General features: G+C 53.4%; 2 protein-coding genes across 2 annotated transcripts; one reads left to right on the top strand and one right to left on the bottom strand.

The window, feature by feature from the left end:
- Window positions 1–1267: 1267 nt before the first annotated feature.
- LOC119106009 (7SK snRNA methylphosphate capping enzyme) lies at window positions 1268–12356 on the bottom strand. Its single transcript, XM_037229605.1, has 10 exons — window positions 12313–12356; window positions 11152–11304; window positions 6408–6578; window positions 5820–6174; window positions 4681–4836; window positions 3870–3989; window positions 3567–3653; window positions 2723–2941; window positions 2302–2457; window positions 1268–1876 (listed from the first exon to the last, which is right to left on the bottom strand). Exons 2-10 carry the CDS (start codon window positions 11292–11294, stop codon window positions 1700–1702), a joined length of 1584 nt encoding a protein of 527 aa, XP_037085500.1. The 5' UTR covers window positions 11295–11304; window positions 12313–12356; the 3' UTR covers window positions 1268–1699.
- A 4959-nt stretch (window positions 12357–17315) lies between these two features.
- LOC119106008 (DNA repair and recombination protein RAD54B) lies at window positions 17316–20305 on the top strand. Its single transcript, XM_037229604.1, has 6 exons — window positions 17316–17567; window positions 18233–18584; window positions 18908–19007; window positions 19205–19309; window positions 19945–19992; window positions 20243–20305. Exons 1-6 carry the CDS (start codon window positions 17441–17443, stop codon window positions 20303–20305), a joined length of 795 nt encoding a protein of 264 aa, XP_037085499.1. The 5' UTR covers window positions 17316–17440.
- Window positions 20306–21301: the final 996 nt, after the last annotated feature.

The following is a 21301-nucleotide window of genomic DNA, read 5'->3' as shown; positions in this document are numbered from 1 at the left end:
TAAATAGCGAGAGTCAGCTTCGCTTCTCACTGCCCGCAACAGCCCGGCTGCAACATTAAGAACATAGTCCAAGTGACAAGCCTGCGAATATCAGCTTAAATTATTGGCGTCAGCTACAGCGCAACGGCGCGTCGAAGTCACGTACCTAACAAGCCCGGTCTTGGGAAAACGGAAACTGATCCTACACACGGTCCTCCTGCGCCGGGGGGAACCAGGTCCACCCTGCACCTCGTAAGCCAGGGTCACTTCCAAGACGTCTGCTTAAACGAATGAGCAGACACGGAGGTCTCTCGCGTACATCCCTTCCCCGTGCGCCGTGCTCGCAAACGGCTGCTCCTCAGCCGGACCTGACTGCAGTACAGCGGGGCCGTTGAGCGCTAGGCACCGCCGACGCTCCGCCAGCTACAGCGCACGTCGTCGGCATGCAATGCATTGATAGACGCCAACGGCAGCGGGAATGACACAGCCCGCTGGGGCCATTGGCCGGTCGGTGTCAGTGTTCGTACCCATGGTGCAGTTTAAGGGCAGACCCAGGGGGACCACGCGGAGGGGGATTCCCTCTCTCAAGATGATGAAAGATACCAAACTTGGCCTTTTTTGTTTGGGCGTATTCAATTTGATACAAGTCCAAACATGCACTTCGAACGGACTCCGAAAATTCCCATACTGAATCCGCCAGTGGCACTGGCACCATGTATTGAGAAACCCCGCCATTTCGGTAGGCAGCAGCCGGGCCCACGGACCGCACGTTCTCGGTGGCACCGATATCATCGGACTCGGCGACACGCAGGATCATGTGACGCCAGGACCCCGTGGCCACGCGGCGGTGTGTATCTCCACTCCGTCCACAAGCGTATCGGCAGCTTGTTTGATCAGGGATGTGCCGGCCCGGCGTGTTTGCAGTTCCCCGTTCCCCGTTTCCGATAGCCTCCGGTGACATCCAGCCGCGGCAGGCAGCTCACAGTGCCGCACGACGACCGGTGGCCCGAGGACTGGACTGGGCTGAAGGCCCGATCTCCGCCGTCCGCCTTTTCTCGTAGTCGCGTGCATGCGAGGTGTCGAGTGGACCGCACCTCCACGGGGCAGGTCGGCTTCACCAAAGGTTGACCATCGACACCGATCCCTCGCACCGAGCCTGTCCTCGCGGCCAACTAACCTCCAGGGAGCGCGACAGCCCATCCCCGCCCCGGCTGCACACCTGGCCTGGCACAAGAGGACAGGCAGTGGTTCAGTACGCGATAGCAGCTATCTGTAGGTTTGTACAGTCCGAGTGAATACAGTTTATTTACGAAATTATCACGGCGAGGAGCTGAGACGATCTTCATCACAGATGCCCCCCGGGAGCACAGAACTATGTGTCTTCGAACCAATGACAGGCTGGCTTCTGGCACAACACGCACGCGCCGCACTCAGCACAAAGGCCGTGGCCCACCGCGTCAACATCACTTGAGGTGCCACTTTTCGTCACCGTCGCCACCCCGCGCTGTTCCAACGTCTCGTTTCTAACCCGTCCTGCTCGGCTTCACACGCGCCTCCAACCCACGAGGCATGTCGCGATGCCACAGCCGGCTCCGAATCCACGGCGGCCCTGAGAGTTCACAGAGGCCGGCCCCGCTGTGGCCAGCGCCACGCACCCCGGCGCGCGATCTCCGACGCCGCGCGGCTGGTGACCCGTGTTCGGGTCAGTTCAGGCAGCCAATCAGAGAGCCGCACGTGTCTGAGAGCCGCTCGCCGGCGGGTTTTCTGACGTGCTCGCCGCTGGCTGCGCGTGATCCGCCGTCTGGGAGCTCCTGGGACTACCGTCTGGGACTGCTGGATCGGCTGGCGAGGCGGCGGCCTTGCGCTGCTGATCAACCACTGTGGTAACTCCGCCGGGCTGGAACGATAAAGCACACGGGTATGATCACATGCATTGCAGGAAATCGTGCGACATAAAACCAAAAACACCATTTGTCCTAAAAATACCCGACGCATTTACCCTCCGCAGCAGACATTAAAATTTACCCACCGCTCTCTGAATGGCCTCCACTGGCGGCAGCTCATGCTGATTGTTCTCGAAAGGGGAGAAATCAGCCACACATCCACGAGCACGTGACGAACAAAACAGATGCGGGCAGCGAGCCCACCCAATGAACAAAGTGTCACACCAAACCACCTGTGCCAGCCCGCGGGCGGTCTAACGCAGCTGAACGGGAGGCACGCCGACTTCCCGGGGACTTTTCGCCGGACAGCTGACTGCAACGGCTCATGAACAGCTGCAGTGCGGCAAGGCTTAGCGACCGACCGCAGCCGGTGACTTGCCTTGGTAAACAGCTGCAGCTGGCGGTTAAAGCCGTTGGCGGCGTGCTGTGGTCGCCCGAGCAGCTGGCACGGCAGGAAGCCAATCTCGTCCACCAGTAGCTGCGGGAACCGCTCGGGCAGCAGCTGGATCTGCTGGAACGTCGTCCAGATACGCGGCTGCCGACGCAGCAGTCAGCCCGTCAGCACGCGGATGGGATATGACAAGCGCGCAAACTGGAGGAAACGAGGGCTTTGAAAAGCCAGCACCGGAGGACAAAGCCTACACAACACCAAGGGCACAACACGCACCGATTTTCGACAAAGACGGTACGCGCAGGAAGAAGAAACCAGGTGAACTTGAAAACAAAATACTGATACAGCACCGCGCCCCGCCGCGTCTCGGCAAGGACTTGGCGCCAGACGGCGGCATTGACAAACTCACTGTCAGCTTCTTCTTCTTGACGTAGCTGGCCCAGGGCTGCGGCTCGAGCAGCAGTCGGCCGCCCGGCCGCAGGCTCAGGAACGCCCGCCGGAAGAAGCGCCGCATGCCGGCGTCGCCGAAGTTCAGGTGCACCCACTTGGTGATGCTCAGACAGAGGATGGTGTCGAACTCGGGCCGCACCGTCTCCAGCAGTGCGTCCGACTCCAGCACGAAGTTGGCCTGTGGGCCGACGGAGGTCCGGTGAGGGCGCCGACTGACGAGACAAGCGTAGCCTTCAGACGCATGTGTCGATCGCGGGTGCGACGGAGGTGAGCGGCACAGCTCTCCGCTCACTCATCCGATCACGAGTCCAACACAGACACTGACGTCCAGCAATCACGGATCTCTCGCACACGCCGTCCAGAAACGTGGGGCTCCGCAGCATTACAAACAAGTTCCATCCTCTCGCCTTTAATACACGACAGTGCCCGACCTGAAGGCAACAGTTACATCCCACAATGTGTGAGTACTAGGTCACCTTCTGAAATGGGCTCTTTCCATCCGCTACGGTAGGGTGAACGTTAAATTCACGCTGCACTGTAAGAAATGCAAGAGAAGTGAAAAGGAAAGAGGACACATCAAGGTATATAGTGAAACACGATACAAGCATGCGGCCGTGGATCCTGGTCCTCAAGGTCACTTGCGCGTCGCTGGTGAGGCAAAGGCCCCGCGTATGCCACAGACATGACGCACGCCGGCAAGCCTGGCCACTACGTGACCCTCGCGACAGACGTCCAGCGGCCGTGACCCCGAGGCGGCCCGATCGTCGACCGCTCGCCACCCATGAAGCGGCGCAGCCACTCACGTGCACGAACGAGACGTTGGCGGGGAAGTGGCCGGCGGCGGCGTCCGGTGCGACGGCGGCGGCGGCGGCGGCGGTGGCGGTGGTAGCGGGAATGGGAGCGGGAGCGGGAGCGGGAGCGGCGTCAGCGGGAGCTGGAGCGGCGTCAGCAGGAGCGGGAGCGGCGTCAGCGGGAGCGGGAGTGGGAGCGGGAGCGGGAGTGGGGGTGGGAGCGGGAGTAGGAGTGGCGGCAGCGAGAATGGGAGTGGGAGCAGCGGCAGCGGGAGCGGAAGCGGGAGTGGGAGCGGCGGCGGCGGCAGAAGCGGCAGCGGGAGTGGGAGCGGGAGCGGGAGCGGGCGCCAGCGGGCCGTACAGCCGCGTCAGGCCGGCCGGCGGCGCACCGGCCGCGCCAGGGCGCAGGTAGTGCTTCACGTTCTTGCGCGCGATCTGCCGGCAGAGAGGCGGGCGTCGGACCACGGTGGCAGTCTGGGGCGCGGCGGCGGACGCGGGTGATGCGGCAGCGGAGACGGACGGGAGCGAAGCGGTGGCGGAGACCAGGCACACGGCGAAGACCACGCGCCGTGAGACAAGTCCACGCTATGATAAGTGATCATTTGGCACGGCCAAGTATGCCGAGTGCCCATGTAAAGAGGAAAGTCTCAATCCTACGACGAACATAACTAATAATGACAGCTTTCAGAGGAATAAGCTTGATTAGTAAGCATCTGACGCTAATCCGATTTCAACATCAGTGGACATCCTTGCAATAACATCAGGGTTAAATCTGATCGCGTTGCAGTGTAAGAACTGACGATTGACGAACGATTGAAGCAATCCGGGACGTTGTCGCAATCAGAATGTCAAATATTATGTAAACCAGAAGAATGATAAGTCAATGCGGTCCGAAAAGAGCCGCATTCTACCGCACTGACAAAAAATTAAAAGATTTCATGGCTTATCGGATCTCATCGCTACGTTGTGCCCCGCCCGCCCGCGAAAAGAGCAACAGCACAGCTGACCATCACAGGAGCGGCGCCGGACTCCCCCTCCCCTTCCTCTTCCGCCGGCCGGTCTGCCGCGCCCCACCTTGATCAGACCCGCCCCCTCCCCCTCCGCAGACCTGTCCCCCGCGCCCCACCTTGACCAGACTGGCGTCGATGTCAAGGCCGACGCAGCGGCGTGGCAGGAGGTCACGCGCCACCGTCAGCGTGATGTGGCCGATGTTGCAGCCCACGTCGAGCACGTCCAGGCCGCGGAACCACTCCGGCCGCAGGCAGTCGAGCCGCCGGTCCCGCTGCGGGCGGTGTCAGGACGCTCGTCAGTGGTGCGGGGTCACGGACAGAGCCGCCGGTCCCGCTGCGGGCAGTGTCAGGACGCTCGTCAGTGGTGCGGGGTCACGGACAGAGCCGCCGGTCCCGCTGCGGGCAGTGTCAGGACGCTCGTCAGTGGTGCGGGGTCACGGACAGAGCCGCCGGTCCCGCTGCGGGCAGTGTCAGAACGCTCGTCAGTGATGCGGGGTCACGGACAGAGCCGCCGGTCCCGCTGTGGGCAGTGTCGGGACGCCCGTCAGTGATGCCAGGTCACGGACAGAGCCGCCGGTCCCGCTGCGGGCAGTGTCAGGACGCTCGTCAGTGATGCCAGGTCACGGACAGAGCCGCCGGTCCCGCTGCGGGCAGTGTCAGGACGCTCGTCAGTGGTGCGGGGTCACGGACAGAGCCGCCGGTCCCGCTGCGGGCAGTGCCAGGACGCTCGTCAGTGATGCGGGGTCACGGGCAGAGCCGCCGGTCCCTCTGCGGGCAGTGTCAGGACGCTCGTCAGTGGGGCGGGGTCACGGACAGGCTGCACTGGGGCTGCCAGGCCACATCAATAAACGGGCTTGTTGCCCGCTACCTGCACCAAGAGAGTGGTAGTGTGCTGGTATGCTTCACAATAGAAACACGGTGATGGACAGTGCCGCGCCGCAAAGCGGCAAGTGGCGTCCAAAAAGGTACACTTTTATCCTTTTTTTCTAAAAAAAACTACTGTGATATATGCATGCATATATATGTGTATATATATATATATATATATATATATATATATATATATATATATATCGATTGTGTCCCATGCATGTTTGCCCATTACAAGCCATTAACCCTGAACAGTATTGCTTGGCTCGTTTCTACGACCAAAATCCTGTCTCTGTGCCATTTTTTCCCCGACACACTATAGTGCCGCTTCTACGAGGGCACCACCTGCCCACCATGTCCGCTCCCAGCAATGGCCAGTACCCACCTCGGCGCCGTTCCTGTAGCCGTAGTACCGGTTGTAGTTCCCGTACTTGAACCGGTCACCCTGCGGCTTGAACTTGACCAGTGGTGCGGGGCCCGAGGTGGCCGACTGGGCACGGGCAGGAGGGACAGTGGGGGCAGTGGGCACCGTCGGAGCTGTGGTTGTCGGGGCAGCAGGGGGGATCGTGGAAGTCAAAATGACTGAGGGTGTCCGGGATGTGGGGCCAAGGGAGGTAGCAGGGGCAGTGGGGGCAGTGGGGGCAGTGAGGGTGGTGGGAGCGCTTGGGACAGCAGGGGCGGCCTCCGGAAGGACAGTCTCTGGTGGCCCCGTGGCAGCAGCTGGGCCGCCACGTCCTTTCCTGTGAACATGTCACAGCTCAGTTATGATGTGCTGCATTGCAGTGCCACTGCAGAGTGACACACCAGTCTGCAGTAGAACACGCAGTCCATGGCTAGCTTATGACCCCACCCACCATCGTACCCCGACGTGAGCAACAGGTCTGCAACTTCACCGCGACACCAACGCAACGGTACAACCATAAACTGCATCGGAAGACATCCTGTAACGACTCTGTTTGTGGCCAGTTCCCACCGTTGAGAGCTGGCCTGCGGCAGGCTGGTGAGGTTCAGAGGGTCGGTGATGGTGCCGCCCAGCAGCAGCCGGCCGGGCCGCAGCCGCGAGCCACGGGAGCGGCCCCGCCGTCTCCGCTTCGCTGGCCTCTGAGAGCTGTCCTCTGACGGGACACTGACATCAGTGGTGTGTCTGGAATCAGCGACAATACACAGACAATGGTCACTTGCTGCAAGCTGAAACACTTGCACCAGAGGTACGCGATGTGAACTAGTGGCAAGGGCACCCTGATGAACATGACAGGACAGGTGTTGAGTGCCGACGTGGCTGATGACCACAATATAATGAACACGCATTATATTGTGGGCTGCAGCTGAAATGGTCATGGCCAGCGTCCGGCTCATTTTGGCCTCTAACGCGCGTTGAACCGCGAATTGGCAATTAACTAAAAATGCATTGGAAACGTATCCATGAGAGCATCAGTATCATGCATGACTCAATCAGACTCTCGGGCGTCTGCTAAATCGACACAAAATTGATTCTGACACCTCACGACAGGGCAGGCAATCGGGGTCCCGACATTGCCTCTGCCAATACGACCCTCCCGACCGGCGGGTACGTAACGTGATTACTACCTCTGCACACGGCACTAAATAGCCCGAGGATGAGAACACGCATAGGCATTTGAACGTTGCGGTGAGGTGACCATGACTTGGACGGCAAGCAGAGCTGGCTGGGGCAGACAAAACGGTCGAAAAACCTGGACCAATGGCTGTAAGGCTGGGTCTAATGGCTTCACGCATTACTGTTACGCATATGTAAGCAGCGTCAGATTGGCCATTAAAACTATGCAGGCCAGCAATCATTTTTAGCTATTTTGCCCGCTTTCAAAACTGTACCTGACTGCATTTTTAGTTTTGAACCAAAGACTGATCGGATCTTAAAGGAGTGGTCACCGATATAAATACAAATCTCGCCCCGCCCTTTTGTGTCTGCTCCGATGGGTCACTTGGTTAGAGCACGTGCCCTCCGATCCACCCACCCGTGGCGGGGTGGGTTCGAGTCGCTTCAGGCGCTCGCTATTTGCCCTTGACAGTTATAGCCTGCGGCCGGTGGCAGCGACCGCGCTGAAGGTCAGTTGACGTCAGAGGGCAGGACGGATTGTGTCGAGCATTGCAGCACATTAAACTTTCGTTCCCGAATTCTGCCGTTGACCTGGAATTACGCGATCGGGTGGTAGGGGTCAGGGCTCGCGCTACAAGTACTGCTTAACATGAGCTCTGATCCCAGAAATCCATGTATTCCACAACTTCGGATTAAATGTGTTGAAAATCGATTCAATAATTCTGTCAAATAACTGCATGTAATAATCTGCCGACGCCATTCAATTAGCCATGGTTTAGCCGGCCCTGTCTAAGCCGATAGAATCCAGGCGCTATCCTAGTTTTTTTTCTAGCTTCTGCAGATAAACTGACACCAGGAACGTGAATCGTAGATCGAAATGGGGTCACGGATTTGTATCACAATGACCAGCCCATGGTAACAAGGGAATGTCCTGTCTTCAGTCAGAATCGATGAGTGAGAAAAATTGCGCGGATGGTTTTGAAAGTGCGGGCTCACAAGTCCCAGAAAAAAAATGATACCCGACGTTGCGGTCTCCTTAGGCCGCGTGGCCTCGGCCTTAGAGCTTATACTAGGCGGCGGCCAATGGACGAACGAAAATAACGACATAGTGAAATAAGCACCTTTGAAGGCTTTAAGACGCCAACTGCTATGTTAATGTAGAGCGCAGTCCGGACTCATACTTCATCCATGCCAATTTATATTGATAATGGCAGCTTTCAAGAAGGATTAATGCAATGAGAAGTTTTTAACGTAAAAAAGTTCTACAAAATTACTGTGTGCACTTAACACCTTGAAAAGAGAATTACTGTTCCCATGCCATGTCATCGACATACAACATCTGTTTCTTCAATCCTCGCCTTCACTCACCCTGTGTCCATCCCATATCTGTGCGTGTCTTGGCACTTTCTTATGGCATTTTTGTCAATCTTCCAGACATACAATGTTTGATTGCATACGCATTTTCAGTTACGACGCTATTCCTAAGTTATTTGATTTCAAACTTCATTCCCATCATAACCAGCAGCACTGCCCAAATTTATGTGTCAAAAACGTGGTTTGTGTTCGAAACTTCCGATTCAAGCGTCAGCTGGTTGAAAGCAAATGTTGTCCATTAATGCCACAATTCGCGCTGACGTACTCCAGATACTGAACAGACAATGAACTCAACGGCCATGTTTTTGTTGGCCTCGAACAACATGACAATCGAAGACGCGGAGTTCTTGTGACGTTTCTATGGCGTCGTGCATCTCAGGGTGACTTCAACTTAAGTTTCAGCTAAGTTTAACCAAGGTTAACTTGGACGACGTCTTGGTCAACCTAAAGTGGTATTGTTGTGTCTGGAAAGCTTTTTCCCACAGCTACACCTCATAACATAAACTTAGTCAGAAGCGCATTGCGAAAAGACTATCGTTTTTGCAGGCCGGCGGACAATGAACGATCACCTGATCTGACCTGACCCTTGTGGGGGAACAAAAATGGTCGGAATGGACTACAGTCTTAACATGAGCTCGGGCGGGGGTCAATTTGATCCCCCGAATATATTTCTGAAATGGTTTCCGAACGGCACGGCGTAGTCCCGCCAAATTTTCCCCAGTTGTAGACAATTGAATAGCAGATCGTTTGGTATCAAAAATTTAGGTGTAACTTGCGATGTCGCTGACCTACAGCAGGTCAAAATCAGGTCATGGATTCAACGAAGTCAATTTCCCGGGAATCGTTCAATCTGATGCGACAGCGGAGTGTTAGACGAAGCCATACATCTCTGGGATACTTTTTGAGGCAACACAACAACTGACCTAGGGTCAGGTATGAGAGTCAGACCAAGGTTAAAATAAATCTGTTTTATTACTCTGGAGCTTGCTGCTTGAGGTACATTCTGGTGCTCAGGTCAAATTTACTGGTAACAGGAAGCGCATTGTACATCTTCCATGGACTTCTTAAAGGCCAGAATAGGTTACCGATGTAAAGTTACCTAGGTCAAGATTTCGCTTTCAGGAACATAGTGCCTACCGTAATATTTGTTGCTTATTCAAATGCAAAACTCAAAGCAGTCCTGTATGACTTTGGTCACCATGACCTTCGAAAGATCAAGCAAGGTCATTGACCTTTAACGAGCATGTGACATTTTGCCTAGAACAGGTATCTAGATTTTGGGGCACCTTGGACACCAGCCTGGAGTTTGACCTTGTTTGACCTTATTTGACCCAAAGGCCATGACCTAGGGACTTCAAACTTTGACCAAGTGAGCTCACTTATAGGTCAACACACCCTGTGAATTGGGTGTCTAGCTCTTTTTGCTTCTGAGAGCTCAGTGGGGGGGGGGGGGGGAGGGTCCAATTGACTCCCTACCCGAGCAAAAGGTATCCAACCAGCCACGCGGCGCGCGTTAAAGCTTATTCTCGTGCCCTCATTCTCCGCCTTAACGTGTCAACACAGGTTTTAACGACATCTACCGGAACGACCGTTTTTGACGTTTCGTGACCTCTGGTGTCATCACATTTAGCATAAAGTAAAAAACTGGTGTGCATTCCTCATGAGTTGACGAGACCTTCAACATGGTATCTTTGTTTTTCTAATATGACGTCAGGAAGCTGGAGATCCCAGGGAGGAAGTGAACTTCCCCCGCGCTGAGCGCCATTGTCTCAGATCCCCGGCCGAGCGCAGGTTTCAAATTTGTTTGACGTCTCAGTCGCAATAAATTTATTAACACGAATCTTCTGCTTGGTCAAAATTGGTCACATTTGATGTTTGTAATGCATGTCTATTGATACAAAAACGAACATGGTGTGTTTCCTTGCATTCATGAAATCTTCTCAACTGGCTGCACCAATAAACTATCATTCTGCACTCAAGTTCACAATACCTGCTGACTTCAATCGTGAATTCGTAAAGCAGCTCTGCCCACTGTCCCAGTCATGGCTGCCCTAGAGGGCTGGCATGATGCCTTTGCCTGTCTATATCCTCAAACTGTCTAGTGCCAGTTGCAGACATTGTGACCATGTAAACTTGCCCTACCAGGGGTGTCAGAAGCAGCTTGATGTCAATATTGTAACCATCCAAAAGATTCAGTCATTGAATGATATATTAAACTGATGCTCTCATAGATGCACTTTCAGTGTATCTTGAATTAAAGTCCAATGCACAGTTTAAGGCATACTGGGGGCCAAAATGTGCCATATCCTAGTCAAGACGACTTCAGCCCCCTGTCCCAACAAAAAACCATACTGACATCAAAATAAATCACTACAAACTATTTTGATTTACCATAGCTTTGTTGTAGTCATTGGAGCTTTACAACATACTCAGCTGTTGGGCCTTTATGGTGGTGCCTTCCCACCCTGGCAGGAAGGGCAGCAGAAATCAAACCTTACCTCTTGGTTGCTTTTTCCAGAAGTGCAGGTGGTTCATGACACATGGTTCATACCATGTTAACCATTACACTACTGACACCCATGGGCACATGGCTTGATGATGGGCTTCCAGTAAAAAGGCATTACATAACATCCAATCATAGCATACAGAATTGATTGTAGATTGCCAATTAAAAAACACCTGCTAAGGTCTTTAACATTGTCATGGATCATTTTTCATAAGATTCAGATAGGCTTCTCATAATGCTAAGGAAAACTATGTTGCTCACCTTTTTGATCCTGCATGCATCTCATCCTGGTCCCTGTTGGTGCTTTCATCTCCTGGAGCACTGTGAATTACTTCCTGGTATGTTTCCAATCCAGAATCATTGGAATCCTCATCCTGAACCTTGTCTTCCCTGAACAAATCCATGAAAGTTGACCTGAAAATGATCAGCAAAACAGCTGACCCAAGTGTTCGCCATAACATTGTAGGCTTAAGGAATGTCCAGCAGATGGCTTTCTGAAATATATGACCAAAAAATATATTCATGTAAAATGCAGTGCATTGCCTCAATGCAGCCTTCCCAGCAGTGCACTTTATATTTATGGTACTAAATACATATTCAACACTGGAAAAGTGAGTACAAAGCAGGTGCAGCTTAAAACCAGCAACTTCTGCACTTATACGAATGTATCAAGACACCATGTTACTATTAAATGCTGAGCACTCCTGACAGATATACTGATGGGTGCTGCATGACCTACAGCAGCTGATGCATCCTAAAACTCCAAATCATCATCATCATCAACAGATCTATTGGACAGGTTACACTATTCAACATGCATGCAACTTAGGAAGCTCCATTAGTGAATTTGTCCTGGGGAACACAATGATACATGATACACAGTGAGCCAAGCCAACTCACAACAGGCAGGAAGTGATGCTCTACCTCTGCAAGTTAATGGCACTAGGTGAATTTGAGATAATCCTGATTAAAGCATCTTGGTCAGGTGAAGAACCAGTAAATACATATATCTATATATATATATATATATATATATATATATATATATCATGTCTATATATCTATATGGATGTATGTGTATACATCAGCCCAGTGCAAGGCCATCCTCCATTTCTGAGACCGCATCGGTATAACGCCAGGAACACTGAGTGAAATCACCACTGGACTTCAGCAAAAACTCTACCTGTTTACGGAAGTACGCTTCAGAATTCAAAGCACAATGGCGCAAAACCTCTACGGTAGGATCTTAAACCAACGTTTGGAACCCGAATAAACTTATGTGTTTCCAGACAATACACTACGGGGACACGCATTCGCACACACCAGTCGGTAGGATCACAGTTCTTGTTGATAGGAAAACAGGGTAGAACCTAACCGTCCTTTAACCTATCGCTATTGTAATTCTCAATACTAGGAACCCACCGTCCGTTACCCCGCCGTCGTAGGCCCTCCTGCACAACGCGTCCCAAAACGTTTAGTGCGTTAACGAAAGCAAACGCTAGCTGCTCCTCGTGTGTAATGTTTGCGCAGGGTATGACGCTAGTGTGCCAGATATCGCTCGCCGCGCATTTTACTCAATGCTACTAATTTAAAGTACTGTTATCATGCGTCATTTCGTAGGGTTTTTGTGCTTAAAGTACGCCTTTGTAAAGTGAAGGTTCAAGTAAGTCAGTATCATTTCACTAGCATTATCTTTCATCCTCATCAAGAGGTTGAATCGAAGCTTAACTGAATAGAGTACGGAACAGCTGGCCGGAAGGCGCGAAACCCGTCCTTTGCGCCCAAGTGGAGAAGAAATCACACCATTTGTTATACAAGACGTAGATCCATTGTCATGTCATCCTTCCTTGTCATGATCCATGTCATCCTTAAGATTTAGTCCGAATGTTTCGAATGGATGGAATTCTGGGATTAGAACTCACGCTGAGCAGTGCTTGTTGTGTGAGCCCAGACCCTCACCATCTGATCGCGCGATTCCAAGTCCACGGCAGAATTTGGCGGCGAAGGCTTGACGCCCCACAATGGTCGACACGGTCCGTCTAGCCCTCCGACGTCAGCTGACCTTGATCGCGACCGCTGCCGCCCGCCGGAGGCCATACCTGTCAAGGACAGATGCGAGCGCCTACAGCGACTCGAACTCATCTCGCCACGGGTGGGTGAGTCGGGAGGCGGGCGCTCTAACCAACTGAGGCACCGGGGCATTTCATTGACGGCACCTGTTTGAACTCTGGAACCTCGTTATAGGCTTTGCTAAGGGTGTGATTAGTATCCCGGGATGGACCAATTGACCAACATAATATGTTGACCACCCCATACTCCGAGCCTATCAGATCGATCAACGCCAAACCTTCCCCACTCGACGCCGCTTAATCAATAATCCTGGGGAGAAGATGGTGACCTGGGGGTCTGGTCAAAGGGCACTTAAGCGCCGAAACCCTCCCTGCATGCTGGATGCAAGACCGGCCACAACGACACAGATGTGGTACATGTGCTCGCATGTGACATATGGCGGTATGTGTTGCCCACTTTATCTCTTTCGGAACTGGAATTTTCGGGTTTCTATTTTTTAAATACTCTGAGTGACTGGCGGCCGCCAAGTCCAAAATTGTCCGCGGTCCAACAACGGACCTCCAGGCAAGTTAGGTGCGAGACTGCCGAAACTGTTACAAACATAGCACGTGTGCACGTGTGTCGAATGATGGACATGTGCAGCTCATTAGGCTTTGGCTTTCGGATCTGAAACTGTGAAGTTTTCATTTTCAGAACGATGTGAGCGACAGGCGGCCACGCGGCCGGGAATCGCACGAGGTCCAGTAAAGGGTCTCCCGACAGGCGGAAAGCAAGACCGGCAAAAACGGCGCAAGTCTGGTTCGTGTGACCGATGTGATATATGGAAACATGCGTCGACCATTCTTTCGCTTTTGTGATTGAGCATGCCATTGTACAAGCCATTCGGGAGAAAGCTGCCTTTTTGCGCCCAGGACAGCCATCCGTCAACAATAAACGAGACCTGTTCCCAGTGATCTTATCAGATATTCTTACTAAGATGTTTTCTGTGCGTTTCACCCAACTCTAAGCTTGTTACTACACTGCAATACCGTAAAGACTTGCAATGGACCGTTATTTTTCCGCCATGGTCATATCGGGCGATGAAAACATTGATCCTTGGCGTCGGGAAAGCCAATTTAAGTGGCTGAAATGTTGGGAGAAATCAGGTGCTGGGATAGGTTAGGTGAGCATCTCGTGCCAAGCTTTCCGCCTAAAACCGATTCTAAGGTGTCAATATTCAAAAAAGTGTCAATAAATGTTCGGCCGAGGCTGACGGTAGCCTCGGCCGAACATGCCGTTCGCGTGAGCGGAGCGCCGGCGGGGAACCGTCTGGGACCAGAAAGGCCTCCCCACGCATTACTTTGGAGAATGGCCGTCTTCCATCCAACTCGGCTGGAGCGAGAGGCGGCGATGAGATTTCAGAATGTGGTGAGAGGAAGACGGCTTTCTCAAGCAACCTGCATGGGCTCAGTTGTGCAATAAGAGTTCAGAGGTAAAACCGTGAAAAATTCCGAAAACTTTCGCCCCTCCCCCCAACTAAACAATGTGCTTCCCCGGCTTTGGCGTTTTTATCTTTCAAAGAGCGGGGAGAGGCTAAAACCCTCCTATTACGTGTTCGGGCGGCAACGTATCTAGCCTGCAAGAAGGCGCGCTGCGGACATGCGGCGATACTCGACCTGACGACCGCCTGTCACTCAGAACACTTACAGTGGAAGCTTGCCAAGCCTATGGCCGAAAGCGATGAAACAGTCAACACATGCTTCCACATGTCACATGCGTGCACATGTGTCACGTTTGCTCCGTTTGGCCGGTGTTGCTGCTAGCCTGCAGGGAGGTCCCATACTGGACCTGAAGCAATCTAGCCGAAGCTGCGCCTCATAATGTGCAAGTTCGGACACGAGAACGAAGATACGGTCGGCGTAGCTCTGGCACTTGCACTTACATGCACACGTGCCACGTTTGTATCGTAAGGAGATCCGTTGCTGGACTTGGGGTGATTTCGGGCCGCCTAACAAACAGCCATTCAGACTACTTTGACGATGCAAATTTCACAGCCTCAATCCCGAAAGCCAAGGAATACATAGCGCACGTTGTACATTTTTTACATACATTTACACATGTTACGTTTACACAGTTTGGGCAGTCTTGCACCTCACTTGTCGGGGGGGGGGGGGGGGGGGGGGGGAGCGGGGTTCGTTATTAAACTTGGATCAGCTATCGACCGGGCGGCCGCCAGCCGCCCAAGGAGCTTGCACAATGGCATATCCAATCACCAAAGCGAAAGAATGGTCGAAACATACTTCCACATGTCACGTGCGTGCATCCGTGCCACGTTTGTGCCGTTTTGGCCTGTCTTGCATCTAGTGTCCAGAGGCCCCTTACTGTAGCTGGAGCAGCCTAACCAAGGTTGCGCCTCGTAATGCGTGAGTTGGTACAAAAGCGATGACCAGGTCAGTGACATTTGGACCTACAGGCCCACACGTTACGTTCGTGTCAGTTTGGGCGGTCCTGCACCTCAGTTGCCAGTGTCGCGGCCGTCCGCCAGCGGGTCCAGCCACACGCCAGGTACCGCGTGACCAAACTTGTATTAGCCAGCTATCTCACCTCTCATCGCTGACCTCGGTACCTCGGGCCATCACGTGACCCGGGTCTAGAAGTGACCGGACGCAGCCGGCCGGAAAGGAGGGTGCGCCGGGAGATCCGCTGTTGGAGTTGGCAATCATCGACCGGCAGGCCCCCGCCGTCCAGACCGCTCGTACAATGACGTGATCAATCACCAGAGCGATGGAATAGTGGAATAATGTCTCCATATGTCACATGCGTGCACACTTACCACATTTGTGCCGTTTTGGCCGGTCTTTCATTTAGCCTGCAGGGAGGTCCCATGATCGCCTTGGAGCAATCCGGCCGAAGTTGCGCCCCACAATGTGTGAGTTGGTCCCACAAAACGATGAGACGGTCGATACAGCACAGGCATTTGGACATGCATGCACACGTGCCACGTTTGCACCAGTTTGGGTGGTCTTGAGCTTAATTTGTGGGCAGGTCCGCTGTTGGAACAGAGGCAATTTTCTAACCGGGCGGCCGCCAGTCGTCCAGACCGCTTGTGCAGTGGTGTACCCATCACCGAAGCGATACAACCTGTCTGCATATGACACATGCGCGCACATGTGCTAGGCTCGTGGCGGTTTGGACGGTCTCGGACATAGCCTGTCGGGAGGTCCATTACTTGACCTGGCGCGATTCCCGGCCGCGTACCTGCTTGTCGCTCAGGCCGTTTTGACAATAAAAACTTCACAGTTTTAGTACAGAAAACCAAAGAATACTGAGCATACGTTCTAGTTTTCACACTCACTTATAGGTGCTACGTTTGCGACCTTCTGGGCAGCAGCCCAGACTGTCGCAAACGTAGTCCCTCATTTGACACAAATGCACACGTGCCATGTTTGTAACAATCTGAACAGTCTTGCACCTAACATATCAGGCGGTCCGTTGTTGAACTTAGGGCAATTATCGACCGATCGGCCGCCAGCAGCCCATGCGGCTTGCACAACGTCATATTAAATCACGAAAGCAATAGAATGGTCGACACATGCCTCCATATGTCACGTGCGTACACACGTGTCACATTGGTGCCATTATGGCCGGCCTTGCATCAATCCTGCAAGAAGGTCCCATACTGTACTTGGGATAATCTACCCGAAGCTGCGCCTCACAATGCGTGCGTTGGGACCCGAAAGCGAGGAGACGGCCAGGGTTCTGGTATTTAGACGTGCATGCACACGTGCTTCGTTTGTACCAGTGCGGGCGGTGTTGCATCTAACTCGCCAGGAGGTCCGTTATTGGCATTGTCAAATATCAACCGGCCGGCCGTCAGCAGCCCAGGCCGCTTGCACACGGACACAGAGGCTGTCGTTCTTACTGTGTTTAAAAGTGAATATTTGGGCTGGAGGGTGATGATAGGACGGTCACAGTTGCTGTTGCGGGAGCGTTTATTTCATTCTGGCGCCTATTTAGCTTTTACATTGGCGGCGCGCGTTTGCTGTACGCATCGGTTCGTCATGTGGCAATGTGCGTCTGCTTGGGTGCACCTTGCTGCCGCTCGCAGGTCGGACGGCCGCCTGCCACCTGGCGGTAGCCCAGTGTGAAGAGTTCCTTTAGCAGATCTCTGCCAGAAGTCGTTGACAAAAACATTTTTTTTACTTTTGATTTTATAATTGTAAGTGGCTTAAGGGAACAATTATTTTTTGCATGGTGCGTTAAGCGTGCTATGAGCTGATGTGCAGAAACTACTGAAGCCTCTCTGGCGCGCTGAAGGCAAAATACACGCACGATTCGGCGGGATATTTCAAGTTATGCCTATTTTATGACCAGTGGCTACATAGTAATTTCTTGTGTTTCAGTCTCCATAAAATAATTAGAATTGTAATCTTTGTTCAGTCTGGTGAAGCCCGTCCGCGACGATTTTTTCATTTGCCGGAAAGGTCCCTAAGTTATCCAAATGAGAAGGTCCTCAGCACCATCTTTGGGGTCTGTCAACAAAAAGGGGAAGTTTTGCACACCATTTGCGTGCCAGGCACCCCGTGCTGCAGTGCAGAGTGTTCGTGATGAAAAGGAATATGTGAAATGTAAGATCCAGCAAGGCTATATTTGCATGCATTGTTTCTTTTTAATTCTGATGTATCAGGAATAATTACTATCATAAGATGGCTCCAATTTCATCCCTTTCTGAATTTATAGAATGTTAACACATTGAATACCTGTCTCACGGATGCATGGTCAGTAGGGACACATTCCAAGGCTGCCTTTGGTCATGCATCTGGGCAGGACTAGCCAAGGACTTGGGGTCCATCAATTTTCATACACTGTATCATGTGGTGTCATTCTGCTGTGTGTAACATGACATATTTGATGGTAATGTGTACTGACATGGAACTAAAGTGAGAAAAATGTCATGACTAAATTGGTGGTCAAGATTCAACAGCTTCTGGCTGATATCACTGAAAGAGGAATTGGTCTGGCCTTTGCCATCACATGAATATTCACAAACTTCCCTTCATCTGGGGGCACAACATGACCATAGCCGTCTGTGCACCCCAAAACACCCATCACCACCACATCACATCCTTCTTCTAAACCCACTACCTATTCTTGTATTTGATCCAACTTGCATGATGCCTTTGCTATTGTACTATGATTAAGGCACATCTTTAGGGGTTATGTTGCATGCTTATGATTTCTGCTCTGAGCAGTATTTGGTGTGTAAAAGTCTGTGTTGACTTCTGTGTTTCAGCTGTGTCAATAGTCAAAACTAAGAAGCCAGAAGTGCCTTATGCTGATGAGACAAAAGCTCAAGCATCAAGACCGGCAGAATGCAGGCGACCACTCACAGAGATCCTCAGCATTTTGGATCATCCTGTCATGGACCAGACAACAGACAACACCCACAGTCAAGAAAAGTTTCCTGCTGCCCTGTCTTCCATGACTATACCATCACTGCAGCAAGATGACCAACAGATATCTCGGCCAGGGGCAACCAATTCGCCACAAGTTACAGATATAGAGCAGAAAGCTATGCTGCTCACAGATCAGACCAATATGAGTGAAAATGACTCAGTCATAGCAGAAGGATCAGATAAACCCAGGTATTTCAAAGGATTAAAAGGCATTTGCCTTGTTTTTGTCTCATGACATTGCAATAAATCATTACTATCTCAGCATATCAAAGTGTTATGAATCAACTGTTTTTTTTTTGCTGTGCAGCATTGTTCCATTTACCTGCTTAGACATTATCTGATTTGTGTTGGTCCGTTCGCACGGTTCCAATCGTGCCCTCCGCAGTGCCTGTGTGCGACCACGTTGCAGAACAACACATGTGGCATTCAAGACCAATTGCAATGTTACCTGCTGTTTGCTACTTATTTCGTAATAAACCGCAGGTGAAGTATCACCATCCTGGATATTCTAGGTACTTTGACGTCATATGGTGCAAGAAGTCGGCCAGAAAGCACAAGAAATGGGAAGGAGACGCCGTTCTGGAGGTGCACCGCCGGCGCGTGGTCCTGCTGGTAAGACCGGTGTCTCAGGGCACGCCGTCGTGCATGCGCACTGTTCGTCGCCTCAGGCTCTGTCAGCCGTAGCTGTGTTACTGTGTCGCGGCTACACACACACTCACGGCCACTGTGGGCCGCGATGTGTGTGGCCGGCGGCTGCCGCGACCGCCCTCGGCGCGCCAACCCGCCTCAGGGCGTCCGCGTTGCCTCAGGACACGGAGCGGAAGGTGATCGGCCAGGGCAGTGGCTACAAGGTGAAGGAGCTGGAGGACCTCTCCGATGGTGACCTGCTGACCGTCGGCGGCAAGGAGGTCGAGGTCAGTGCGCGCTGGCCGGCGGCAGTCGGAGCGGCTCCGCGGCCTCCGCCGCTGCCGGCAGGGTCAGGGTCCTGACGTTCACTGCCAGCCGAGTGACCGACGTCGGCATTGTGTCGGCGGCCGGTGTTGATAAGTACCCGTCAGACATGTGGCTGTGTTGTGAGGCTGATTGCGAAACTTTGTGTTGCAAATCGGAGAAAATCGAACCTGGCGTTGATGGAACTTCTGCTGCTTTCTAACGAGTACAATGAATATGGATTTGCACCCTTTGCACTGCGCCGTTTGGATCCATCAACGACAGTCTTCCGCAGAATGCCTTCACAATGCCTTCATCACAACAGCCTTCACTTTATTTCCATTCAAATGGCAATCAGTCATTTGAGTGAAATGAAGTGAACAGAGTGGATTGTAGCGACCTAACAGAGCTCTTGCTAGCGGATTCTGCTTTTGCAGCTCGATGGAATAGAATCATCTTAAACGTTAAGGCTGCCCAGCTTTGGGGCCAAACGGCGATTAATTGCCGTCCGAATCTCACAACTCACCGACTTATGCGCCATTCAGTTGGGCACTTCAGAATCGGCTGCAGCATTTTGTGCAGGTTTTCTCTCTCCCTCATTCTTCACACCTGCCTCAAGATCCAGAACTCGGTTCGTGCTGAGGAGTACCTGTCTCGCGCCCACGGCGTCCCCGGCGGCGCCGGCAGAGCAGGAGCCCACCGCCGTCCGCGGCGCCGGCGGCGCCGGCACGGCCCTTCGTCAGCCCGCTGGCGGGCGCGGCGCTGCGGCGACCTGGCGGCGGCCCCGTGCAGCCGCGCTTCGATCCGGGCGCCAGGGGCGCTCGTCATGCCCCGGCCGTCCGCTCAGTATCAGGTGCGCTCGGGGCAACCATGCGCCCAGTGTCCAGTGACCCAATGCACAAACACCTCTTGATCAGATCCCTGTCCTTGAAACAGACGTCAAGATGTCTTACTCCTGCCAAGGCTTTGTGCGTAGATAGTGGGCCCGGCCTTGTGCCTCGCGGCCCCCGCCTGTGCCCCGCGGGCCCCTGTTTACCGCCTGTGCCCTCGGGCCCCCGTTCACCGTCTGTGCCTACGGGCCCCCGTTCACCGCCTGCGCCCGCGGCCGCCAGTGGAAGCACAACTCGGAGGGGCGCCCGCTGGTGGACGTGGTGGTGGACCCCACGTGTCACGGCACCTGCGGCCCCACCAGCGGGACGGCCTGCTCTTCCTCTACCAGTGCGTCATGGGCTTCACCTCGGAGCTCGGCCGCGGCGCGGTGCTGGCTGACGAGATGGGGCTCGGCAAGACGCTGCAGTGCATCGGGCTCGTCTGGTCAGTGGACGGCGAGCCGAGGCGGAGAGCAGTCGCTGCTTGCCGGCTGTTTGGCGATTGACCCTGGTCAGATGGGACCATCCGTTGTCTGTGCATTGCGTCTGCTAGCACACCGGTGGATCTTTCAATGTAAAATGATCTTTCAATGTCCGATGGATCTTTCAACATTGATGGATCTCTCAATGTCAATGCGTCTGGTGACGCACACGGTGGCCTTTCAATGTTTTGTGAGTTTGTTGGGTCTGAAAATAGTTTATTTCATCATTCTGCCCGACTTACCTAACGCGTAGGCCGCGGTCGATATCTGCTAGTCGCTGTTAGAACATCTCTAACGCCGTAGTGGACGTGGGACTCGGTCAGTGTGTTCGGTAGCCGCGGTGGTGGGGCCGGAGCGGCCAGCGCCTGCTGACCGGTCACGGCCCGACCTTGCGCAGGACGCTGCTGAAGCAGGGCCCGTTCGGCGGCGAGCCTGCCGTCCGCCGCGTGCTGGTCGTCACCCCGTCCAGCCTTGTCGGCAACTGGGTCAAGGAGTTCCACAAGTGGCTCGGCAAGGAGCGGCTGTCCGTGTTCGCCGTCGATCAGGTGGGACGTGCTGGATGGTCCGCCTGTCCCAGCGTGCTGGGTGGTCTGTCTGTCCCGGCGCGGCGGGTGGTCTGCCTGTC

Source organism: Pollicipes pollicipes, unplaced genomic scaffold (genome assembly GCF_011947565.3).
Source record: "Pollicipes pollicipes isolate AB1234 unplaced genomic scaffold, Ppol_2.1 Scaffold_6138;HRSCAF=7277_pilon_pilon_pilon, whole genome shotgun sequence".
In the NCBI taxonomy this organism is placed as follows: domain Eukaryota; kingdom Metazoa; phylum Arthropoda; class Thecostraca; order Pollicipedomorpha; family Pollicipedidae; genus Pollicipes; species Pollicipes pollicipes.
The sequence above is the reverse complement of the archived record's forward strand: the minus strand, read 5'-3'. Positions and strand labels throughout refer to the sequence as shown.

Excerpts from the sequence above, each read along its gene's own strand:
- LOC119106009 (XM_037229605.1), bottom strand. The coding sequence starts at position 11,294 with ATGGATTTGTTCAGGGAAGACAAGGTTCAGGATGAGGATTCCAATGAT. Across the intron at positions 6,579-11,151 it reads ATGCATGCAGGATCAAAAAG|ACACACCACTGATGTCAGTG; the intron begins GTGAGCAACATA and ends CGCTGATTCCAG. Across the intron at positions 2,942-3,566 it reads CCAACGTCTCGTTCGTGCAC|GCCAACTTCGTGCTGGAGTC; the intron begins GTGAGTGGCTGC and ends GTCGGCCCACAG.
- LOC119106008 (XM_037229604.1), top strand. The coding sequence starts at position 17,441 with ATGAGAAGGTCCTCAGCACCATCTTTGGGGTCTGTCAACAAAAAGGGG. Across the intron at positions 19,008-19,204 it reads GCCGGCGCGTGGTCCTGCTG|GACACGGAGCGGAAGGTGAT; the intron begins GTAAGACCGGTG and ends GCGTTGCCTCAG. Across the intron at positions 19,310-19,944 it reads TCGGCGGCAAGGAGGTCGAG|ATCCAGAACTCGGTTCGTGC; the intron begins GTCAGTGCGCGC and ends ACCTGCCTCAAG.